An 11552-nucleotide genomic window follows, 5' to 3' on the forward strand; every position below is an offset into this window, starting at 1 on the left:
GAATTTATGATTTCCACAGTTTCCAAAGATTTGCACATATCTCATATAAAGTATAGGACGTAGTCGATATAGTCCAAATCGGGCAGGTTGTAATTTTTCTTTATCAGTTTTAGGTTAAGTACGAATTGGTCAATTTCTTCCATTCGCTCCGGAACCTTCCCCATAAAGGATAAACGGTTTGAGTAATCATAACCCAAGGCTGGGGGTATAAATTTGTCGGCAAAACCGATTACTTTTGACCAAAAAATTACATTGATGAACCTACTATTGCCTAACGAACATTTTTCAAATTGATTTGTTAAAAATCGATCTATCGATCACTACTTTCAGACAGCTGATTGTTTTCTTTAATTTGCATCTCAGCCATTCGTAAATAAAGAACAGTCGGTCATTGTTTTGCTTTGCACTGGTTTTTCGCAGTCATTCTTCTTTGTCTTACTTCTTCGTATTCTTGGAACGATTCTAAAGTAGAGAATGTTGAGATGTGAGTAGAGTTGTGTCTCTTGAATGATAAGGAAATTTCACAAAAGAAATTGAACAAATTTCAGCTATACCTCTACATTTGACAAAAAGAATGAGTACCGCTGCAGTTGGAAAGCCTGGGCCAGTTGAAGAAGCAATTGTGGCTACGCTTAAGGACAATTTACAACCTCTCCACTTGGAAGTAGTGAATGAGTCGTACATGCACAATGTGCCGAAGAACGCGGAAACCCATTTTAAAGTACTTGTTGTTTCCGACAAATTCAATGAGTTGCCGCTCATAAAGGTGAGTTGCAAAGCAATTGGATCGACCACAATTAAAAAAACAAACCTTTTTACAGCGCCACCGCTTGGTAAACAACATCGTGAAGGAGAAACTGGCTGACCTTTTCCCGCATGCACTCTCAATCGATGCTAAGACCCCCAAACAATGGTCTCCGGATTATAACCTTGAACCAAGTCCCAATTGCCGGGGTGGTTTTGGTAAATAAAAAAAAACAAAACGAAATTAGTTCAACAAGTTCCTCCAGGAATTTTATATTAATTATTTAATAGTCAATATAAAAATGTAAATAACAATAAATATTGTTTAAGCTTTCATCAATCGTTTGTTTAAAATAGGTACATAATTATTGTCTTTAAAAGTTCTAATGTAGCACTGGCATACCTTCTACACTCATGCGGGCCGATAAGATAACATCATTTATGCCGACACCATCGTAGGCAGCCCCACACAGCGAAATGGGTAACTTATAACGTTGTATATAGCGTCGTATATCTTGGACCCGTTGTTTATGGCCCACATTGTACTGGGGAATGCATTTCTTTAGGATATGGACACGTGACATTTTCGGTTCTTGTTCTATTCCCAAAATCTGGGAAACTTCTCGTAATGCAATATCGAGTAGATCTTTTTGTGTGGGATTTTGTCCATAGTACTGTTCAAACCACTTTCCACCCATCATAACTGTTATGACGGTGTTCTCCTCCATATCGAAGATACAGCTATCAAATATAACACCCAATATTGGTCTCTTTTCCAAGGGCGGCACCAAGAAACCAAATGCTGGTTGTTTTAACAAATCTTTGCTGTTGTATTGTAGATTTACCACGGCCACATCTACGTAAGGTATGGCCATTAGCTGCCCTGCCAATCCGGGATGTTGATCTTTTACACAAGCTGCCAACTTGAAGCTTGGTATGGAACTGACAACATGTTTGGCCTCCACATCCTGTCCCTTTATGTTCAAACGCACTGAGTTCTCGCCAAACACTATTTCCCGGCATTCAGATGTCAAATTGACCTCTACATTTTTTGCAAGCAAATAATCGTTTAGGGTGCGCGGCAAGGTCTCTAGGCCATCATTGACTCTGTACATGGTCCATTTGTTTTTCACTGCCTCCTTAAACATTGTGGGTTGCTTGTCTTGGAACAAGCCCTTCGAAGTACCTGCATTATCCTTCTTCTTATCATTCAATTTACTTAGAAATATGCCTTTCATAACACCACCATATCGTTGTTCCTTGTCGAACAGTTCGTCCATTAGGAAACGAACACTGATTTCCTTGGCATCGCCAGCACAAATGCCACAGATCATGGGACTAATTGCATAGTCCGCCAACTCCTTGCCAAAGCGTCGACTGACAAAATCATAAATTGACTCATCACCAAATTTAATCTTTTTCGGACCAGACTTCAAATCATTGAACAGTGCCATTGCCAGGGGTTGGCTAAATGGTGGTATAGTTTGCAACACCCCCTTTAGACTGTTCGGTAACATGCACAGTTGACCTTTAGCATAAATCATACGATTTTTAGCAGCAACATGAGACGATGTAACCGCTTCGATAGGTAATTGCAGGTCTTCAATCATTTCCAAGGTGTTTGCACCGGATATACCTTTGGGCCTTATCGTACGTGGCCCAGCTTCAAAAATGAAGCCTCTGTCCTTGTGTTTTTCCGTTTTGATCCATCCTCCAATGCGACTGGAAGCTTCAAAAATGGCTGTTGGTTGGCCGAATTTCTTGAGCAGATAGTATGCGGCAGACAGGCCGCTTAAGCCACCACCCAAAACAATGGCCATCGTAAGCTGGCAGAGATCCGGCTCCCGGCAATGCAATGCAAAAAATTGTACCACCAAAATTAAAAACGTTCCAGATGAATCAAATAAGAAATTCTAGCATAATGCCTGATAAATCATAAGAAGATAACAAAATGACAAAGTTTACGAATGAGAATAAGAAAACAAAGAGGGAGAATTGAGATGATGACAGAAATGCAAGGTACGAATTAAATGGAATGAAGGAAACTGATAACCGTCAGCACATATATCGACTGCTAGAAATGTAATGCAAAAACTTGTACCACCAAAACTAAAAACGTTCCAAACGAATCAAATAAGAAATTCTAGACATAATGCCTGATAAAACATAATAATATAACAAAACGACAAAGTTTACGAATGAGAATAAGAAAACAAAGAGGAAGAAATGAGATGATGACAGAAATGCAAGGTACGAAAGAAATGGAAAGAAGGAAACTGATAACCGTCAGCACATATATCGACTGCTAGAAATTCAATGCAAAAACTTGTACCACCAAAACTAAAAGCGTTCCAAATGTATCAAATAAGACATAATGCCCAACAAATCATATAAATCATAATAAGACAACAAAACGGTCAAGTTTACGAAAGGTAATAGGAAAATAAAGAGGGAGAGTTGAGAGGATGTTGGAAATGGAAGACATGAAAGAGTATAGAATGAAGGAAACTGATAGCCGTCAGTACATATATCGACTTCTGAAGATTAAGTTTAAAAAAAAGTTTAAAGCGTCGGGTATGCTGTGTTTAATACTTAAGATAATTTAAGTTGTAAATGACTACAAGATAGTTTGTAACCTTTTATCGTGGTTTGTGAGTGAAGTAGTGAAATTTAAATTCAATATTGCCTTGCTTTGAACGTTACCGATTTAATTTTAAATTTCAAATTGTCTCTATGCAATCAACTTAACAATTTGTAAAACAGGAATTCTTAGGCCGAAAAAAAGCGCGGCAATTGTAGTTGACAAGAAGAAAAAATGCGGGAAAAAGTAACTTTTTTTACTGTGCCAGAGAACGTTACGATGATTTACTGGGAGACTGCGCTTGCTAAAACGGTCAATCGTAAAAAAAGACACCATCTGAGTGATAAATAAAAGTTAACTGCGTATTTCTTGAAAACCTTCGAAATGTACCACGATTTTGTCGACACCGGTTGGAAGGAGAATGTAAACACTTCTCTTGGAACACTTCTTTTGGAAGAGTCGTGCATGCCTAAGGTGCCAAAAAAAGCGGAAACCTACTTTAAAGTACTTGTTTTTTCGGACAAATTCAATCAGTAACACCTTAAAAAGGTAAGTTAGGGGTAAAATTGTTTTGACAAATATTATAATATAAATTTTTACAGCGGCGTAGTTCAATTATTAATATATTGAAGGAAGACGTCAACAGTGTACATATGTTACCCTGTATATATCCTGCTTGTTGGGTAAGTTAAAACTTTTGTTATTCATCTGTTTTTCAAAATGACTTTTTTGCTTCCATATCAACAATGTTGTTCTGGTAAAATGTCAATTGCTGTATCTAAAACAAACAGCCCATGGGCATGGTACAACAATTTTGAAGATAGGGCATAATATTTACTGACTATTTTTTTGCATCTCCAATTCATACTAATTTACTGGATTTCGAATAACGAACAGTATTTTGTAATAATATTCAACAAGTGCCCAATAATTCATCAGCGAAAAGTCCGCCTAAAAAATTCGTTCCAACAGCTCGTGTTAGGCCATTCGTTTTGACACAATTTTTATACCCTCAGCCATATGGCTACAGAGGGTATATATCATTTGACATGGCCAAAACGTGCCTCTTCGAAATAACGGGTTTACACCCTACGTCCCTTTGGAACAAATACGTCTCAGGGCATTTTGCAGTCGATCTAGAGGCGTACATTTGTCTGTCTGTTTGTGCAAACTTTGCAAATCCTAATATATTCACCAGTCCAAGGTCAGTTGTAAAAATGGGCGATATAAGTCTTCAAATTTTGCACATATCCATATTTCTACTAACACAAGGTCTGATATAAAGATGGGATATATAGGACCATTCCTTCTGGTATCTTACACACAACGAGTGCAAGTTTTTAATAACCATGGATCTTAATATTTCTCTCAACCAATGTTCTGATGTGAATAAGGAATTTATCGTAATATCCTTTTGGTACTTCCGCCACAAAAGGTTATAATTTGGATTTACAAATATTCGCATAAAATAAAATAATGTTCGATTTTCTTTAAGTTTTAGAGGATGTGCAACATTTCGGTCCACTATATCTGGTATCTCGCGTAGATTTCAACATAAAGTGAAGGAGTTAGTGGATATAGTCCAAATCTGACATGTTGTAATATTTATATCAGACTTAAGCCAAACACGAAATGGGCAGTATTCGCCCATTCTTTTAAATTTGGTATTTGGAATTCGCAAGGGGTACTTACTCCGATGACTTAAAATTTCTTGCACAAATCCACGCCTTCATATATCTGTACCTCTCTATATTCGGTATTTTGATAATTTTTGCTATATTTTCTTAACGAAATTATGGCAAACTTGTTATTTGGAGTTCATAATAGACTCTACCTTCTCTGGCAGATAATTGTCTATACAGGTCTACATATTCGTGTAGCTCCCATATACTTGTAGCTCCCTAAATTCGGAATTTTGATAATTTTAGCTACACTTTTCACCAGAATTATTTTAAATTCGCAATTTGGAGTTCCCGGTGTGTGCTGTTACCTATGACAGGAAATTGCCCATTCAAAATCAAGTCTTCGTATAGAGCCCATATAACTGTTCGTCCCCATATTCGGTATGTTGACATTTTTAGCCACACTTTTCACCAGAATTATTTTAAATTCGGAATTTGGAGTTCGCGATGGGTACTGCGTCTCGTATAGCTCCCATATATCTGAGCCTCCCTATATTGGGTATTTTGATAATTTTAGCTACATTTTTTTTTTTGGAGTTCGTAATAGACGAAACCTTCTCTGACAGACAATTGTCTATACAGGTCCACATCTTCGTGTACCTCCCTAAATTCGGTATTTTGACGATTTTTTTTGACATTTTCACCAGAATTATTTCAAATTCGCAATTTGGAGTTCACGGTGGGTACTGCTTCCTGTGAGAGAAAATTTCTTATTCAGGTCTACATCTTCGTATTTCTCCTATAAAACTGGTTCTCCCTATATTCGGTATTTTGACAATTTTAGCCACACTTTCCCCAGAATTATTCCAAATTTGGAGTTCGTGATGGGTACTGCTTCCTATGGCCGAAAATTGCTCATACAAACTCACGTTTTCGTATAGCTCCCATATAACGGTAGCTGCCGATATTCAATATTTTGATGCTTTAACGACATTATTCACCGGAATAGATTTAAATTTGGCATTTGAATTTCTTAATGGATTATACAGCCTATGACAGAAAATTGTATATGCAGGTCTACGTTTTTTCAAGTTTCGCATTTGAATGTGGTAATGGCTTATGACAAAAGTTGCCTATGCCGGTCCACGTCGTCGTATAGGCTCTAATATAACGGCTACATTCGGTATTTTTAAGATTTAAAATAATAAATAAAAAACGGATTTTATTTTTTTGAAAATTGCCAAATTCGTTCCAAATGGTGGAGGGCATTCAAAGTTTGTTCCGGCCGAACTAACAGCTTTTTTACATGTTTTTGGTTTAAAAATGTTACGCATGCATTAAATGTTTTATTGAAAAAAAGTTATTGTACAGACCTAACGTCAAGTTTAAACTATTTTTCTAGGAACGCCTAAAAATATGCTACACAATTTATGTTTTTGTTGAAAAATGTTACGTATACATTAAAAAAGTTACTGCAGAGACCTAATATCATATTTAATCTATTTTACTTGAGACGCCTAAAAGTATGCTGCATAATTTGTGTGTTTCCGGTAACGGCTTGATTAATGTTAAAACGGCTGTTAATATAAAACGTTTGGATTTGAAGCCTTCTTCCAAAAAAAATCTCTAAAATCTAAAAATCTTTCCAACCGGAGGCGACCCACATACAATATTTAAGATTTTTAAGACTACACCGGAGAGTATTTAAAAATTTAAATCTAGATCAAAAATGTACTTCAAAACTTCGCGATATTTCACACAGCTATACAGCGAATAAAAATGTTCTCTATGAGAAAGGGGCAAGAAACACCTACCTAACAAATACCTAAACATGACTGTTATGGAGGCAAATGCATAAAGAAGAGAAAGTCAAAAAGTAAATAAATACAAACTTAACCACAATAAAATGTAAAAGGAAGAAAAGAAGAAGGAAACACACACCACACCATGCAACGTTAACCGTCAACTGTCAGACAACGGAAGAAAACTATTGATTGTGGGATCAAAGGAAATGTCAAAGACATCAATTTAACGAAACTCCTTCATAATAAACAAGACACACGCACGCACACACACTTGCAGACAAGGTAAAGAGAAAAGCTTTCGACGATTGAGATGACAACGACCTGACGGCCGAAACCGAGCACACCAAGCACAATTAACACGCTCCAGCACTCAGCAAACGTTCGCTAAGCTATGCCACGACCAAAACTGTGTCAGAAATGTTTTAACTGCTGTCGTGAAAGGTTCGTGAAAAATAATAACGGTCGCGTGTGTGTTCAAGAAGAATATTTGTGTAAAAAATACATATACATACAAAAGTGGAAAAATTGAAAATTTCTTCAAAAGCTAATTGCATGGAAAACCAAATTATAGTTTTTAGCAAGAAATTGTAGCAAAAGAATTTAACGGCGTTTTTTTTTTTGTATAGAAAGTAAATATCGAAAAATGTAAATTAAAAAATTTAAAACCCAATATCCCAAGAAAGGAAAAAATCCTATATGTAAAGTTATGTGTATATGCAGATATATATATGTGGAACAAATTCCTTTACAATGTAACCAAACCAACTTAAAAAAAGGATTAAAATCGTGAAAATAATTTTAAAATCGAAAGTCTTGACAATTCTGCGAAAACCCCAAATTAATTACATAAATAATGGAAGCAAATCCGAGTTTTGTGTTGGAAAAAAGTGAAATGAAAAAAACTTGAATTTTCTATTGATACCCATGGAAGGGAAGAAGAATAATTAATATCTTCTTTATACACACTTTTGTAACAGACAAACACACACACACACACGCTCGCTCGCACATGCACATACACTTCCATATACCGAGCCAAGTACAACGAGACCCACTGAAATCCTTACTCACTCGTACTCTCTCTCTCTCTCGGTCTCGGCCTATCTTACACTTTCTCTTCCTTTTGTTTAAAAAGGACGAAACACAGACACGCAACCGAATATCTATGCCGAAGAAATGTAGGTGAACCAATAATAACAACAACAACAACAACAACAACAACGATATAACCATATCATACAAGAATCTAGAGTTTTGAAAAAGGGGTGGTGGGTGTTATGGTTTTTTTGTTGTTTTTTTTGGGGGGCGCTTTTAAGGGAGTCAATGAGATAGTAACAACTCCCATCTTTATATTATTTCATTGAACTCTGGAAATAAGTGAAAAAAATACTCCAACTCAAAAATGGAAAAATAAATAAAAATCAAGGAGTAAATTTCTAAATTTCTTTAAACGAATGAATTCCGAGCGGGTCACAAAAAAAAACTTTTTATTTAAAAAAAATAATAATAAAATTCTGTTTGGAGTTAATTAAAATATTTTTATGAATCCTTTGTTGGGAGTATTAAATACTAATTTGTTCAAATTTACTTTTCTAATAACAGCCGCTAATATTTTTTTTTGTAAATTTTGTCTGGGGATTCTTTCCAATTTCCTTTGTTGTTCTGTAAAAAGTTACTACTTCGTTTTTATTTAGGTCATCTGTATTGAACAATAGATAAATTTTCTGATGCCAAGCAAATTAAACCGGAAAAAGCTTTATACTCAAATGCAAAGCTGGGTAGGGTAAATATTTTGTACAAAATATAGAATATTTAAATGGAGTAATCCTGATAGTGTTTTACCCTTTTTATACACTCCACCATAGTATGGAGGGAATATTAAGTTTGTTATTCCTTTTGTAACACCTCGGAATATACATTTTAGACCCCACAAAGTATATATATATATTCTTGATCAGCATAAAATTCTATGTCGATTTAGCGATGTCCGTCCGTCTGTGGAAATCACTCTAGCTTCCGAACGAATTGAAGTAGTTAGATAAAATTTTACTCAAATGTATATTATGTCTGCAGGACTTTTGGTATTGAAATGGGCCATGTAGGTTCACGTTTGTATTGCCCCCATGTAATGGTACCTCCTTATATTCGGTATTTTGGTTATTTAAGCGACATTATTCACCGAAAATGTTTAAAATTTGGTATTTGAAGTTCGCAATGGATACTACAGCCTATGACAAAAAATTGTCTGTGCAGGTCCATGTCGTCGTATAGACTCTAATTCGGTATTTTTGAGATTTTAACAGAATTTTTTAACGGTTTTTATTGTTTTTGAGAATTGCCAAATTCGATCCAAATGGTGGAGGGTATTCAAAGTTCGGGCCGGCCGAACGTACAGCTTTTTTTACTTGTTTTAATATAATCCTTCTCGAAGTGATATCATGCACTCTATAACAATGTTACTTGGTATAAAAAATTAAAATGTCTCCGTCAAATTTAGTAAAAATGGATTCAGAATTGGATATGTCTCCCATATACCCTCCCATATACCGTTCCCTCTGGAAGCAAATTTAGCTGCTCTAAAGCCAAACGTTTCAAATAAATTCTTTTGTTATGAGAGCTCTACTAAATATGCATAGTGCTGTAGGGTATCATATTGTCGGCCCCGTCCGACTTTTGACTATTCCTTACTGTTTTTTTTTTTGGGAATGTAAAAGGATTACACCAAAAAATTGAGTCTTAGGAAAATTAATAAATAAAACAATATTTAGTAAAGTTTACAAACAAAAACAACAACAAGTTTAGTGTTCAAAAGTTAACTCGACATTTTCCCCGAAACATCCAACAAATTCCTAGCCATTCTTTCTTAACTGCTCTCTCATGTCTCTCCCTCTCTATTTCCATCAATGTAGTTTTTCGTAAAAAGAAGACAATCAGAAGGTAACTCCGCTCCAGAACTTGCACGAATATACATTTTTTGAATTTTTTGCAACATTTGGAACACCGTTTCTATAAAAAAATATGTACAAATATTCGAAAAATCTCATTATTTATATTTATGCGTTTTAGAAAATTTTACGTAGCTATGAAAAACTGTTTTAAAAATTCCAAGTAGGTAGTACATAAAATTGAGTAAATAAGTTCTGCATTTTTGATGCATTTTCTTACATTTTATATTGTATAAAACTATTATACGGTGTAAGTTTCATGGTAGTTTGATTTAAAATTCAATATCTGCCATCATTGGTTAATTTTGGATAATTAACGTTAGTATAACAGTTTAGAAATAACTGTTATATAGCAAAATATTTGTAGTAACTTTTTATAAATATGCAATTCATACGCATTTCAAACTGTTTTAAGTAGTATAACAGTTACACCAAACTGTTATACTCATGATTTTTTTTGTGTGAAACATTACTATTATCCATTTCCACACATTGATCTGCATTAACGATGCATGGTTTGTGCATTTTGGAAAATATTAGAAGGAAATTGACCATTGAACACGCAAGACCAATGTTAAGTTTGACCAAACAATTTTTTTCGCCCGAACATGAGAAAATCTGCAATTAAAAAATAATTCAAGTTAAAACGTATCTGTCGATTTTGCCACCAGATTTATACCCTCAGCCAATGTTCGATTACATATTTAAATATATTTTGACTTCTGCTATCATTATTCAAATTTGTGACCCTGTATGGAGTAGGTTCCATTTCGTATCGGAACTAAATAAATATGATATAAATATTGTGACGTGCCAGCTTTGGACTATATGATAATTTTGAGAAAATGTTAAAAAGTGCGCAAGGTGCCAGTTATATTCGACCGAAGTATTTGATTTTTATATACAGATAAAAATATTGGTATGGGCAACATGACAAGAAAATCGAACATTTATATTCAATTTTGTGGGAAATCATGAATTCCATATTCATTTCGGATTTCTGGTTAGGGGAAAAATTTAGATATATCAAGTTGTAAAGAATCACAGACTTGTTTCGCAAGTTGGATGCTCATTTCGCCTCCTTTGAGCGTTTTGTTTAAAAAAAAAATTAAACCTTTTGTGGGGGAGGTACCAGAAGAAATGGTCCGATCTTTATTATTTTTATAATAGATCTTGTGTTGATGCAAATATTGAGATCTGTCAAATCTAAATGGAATCGGATGTTAATTTCGTGTTTTATGAGCTTCATGAATATCAAAAAAGTTGACCCTTTGTGGGGGAGGCACCAGAAGGAGTGGACCGATATATCCCATCTTTACTCCAGATATTGAACTCTTACATCACATTTTATAAGAGTTAGAATTATTCACAAGTTTGACCCTTTATGGTGGAGGTACTTGATGGAGTGGACCGATAGTGTCCATTTTCCTAGCACTGATGCAAATATTAGGATTTGCAAAGTTGGATAAAAATCGGATTATCCTTTCTCTGTCTGTGTAAAAAATATTTTCTTTAAAAATTTCGACATTTTGTGGGGGAGGTACCAGAAGAAGTGGACCGATATTGTCCATCTCCGAACTCGATCTAAGTTTGACAATAATATTACGATGTACCAAGTTTGGATCAAATCGGATACTCCAATCGAGAGTTATCGTGCACACCATCTAGCCAGACAGATGGACGGACGGACGGACATTGCTAGATCGACTCCAAATATCCTGAAACGGATTTGATTCAAAGAGACCTAGAGTCTAAAACCGTTATTTCGATGAGGTACGTTTTGGCCTTTTCAAATGATATACCTATACCCTCTCTAGTCATATGGCTAAGGGTATAAAAATGTGGAACACATGAA

The 11552-nt window shown here is 35.1% G+C and overlaps 2 protein-coding genes across 2 annotated transcripts; one reads left to right on the top strand and one right to left on the bottom strand.

The window, feature by feature from the left end:
• Window positions 1–376: 376 nt before the first annotated feature.
• LOC101896223 (bolA-like protein DDB_G0274169) lies at window positions 377–1080 on the top strand. The gene is made up of 3 exons (XM_005182054.4): window positions 377–484; window positions 549–766; window positions 822–1080. The coding sequence occupies exons 1-3, from the start codon at window positions 475–477 to the stop codon at window positions 969–971; spliced, it is 378 nt and encodes a 125-aa protein (XP_005182111.2). The 5' UTR covers window positions 377–474; the 3' UTR covers window positions 972–1080.
• Window positions 989–2660, bottom strand: LOC131803756 (protoporphyrinogen oxidase-like). The gene has a single exon (XM_059125427.1). The coding sequence runs from the start codon at window positions 2562–2564 to the stop codon at window positions 1128–1130; it is 1437 nt and encodes a 478-aa protein (XP_058981410.1). The 5' UTR covers window positions 2565–2660; the 3' UTR covers window positions 989–1127.
• Window positions 2661–11552: the final 8892 nt, after the last annotated feature.

Source organism: Musca domestica, unplaced genomic scaffold (genome assembly GCF_030504385.1).
Source record: "Musca domestica strain aabys unplaced genomic scaffold, Musca_domestica.polishedcontigs.V.1.1 33, whole genome shotgun sequence".
Lineage (NCBI taxonomy): Eukaryota > Metazoa > Arthropoda > Insecta > Diptera > Muscidae > Musca > Musca domestica.

Coding starts and splice junctions, on each gene's coding strand:
- LOC101896223 (XM_005182054.4), top strand. Junction 767..821: donor ATGAGTTGCCGCTCATAAAG/GTGAGTTGCAAA, acceptor ACCTTTTTACAG/CGCCACCGCTTGGTAAACAA.
- LOC131803756 (XM_059125427.1), bottom strand. CDS start 2,564: ATGGCCATTGTTTTGGGTGGTGGCTTAAGCGGCCTGTCTGCCGCATAC.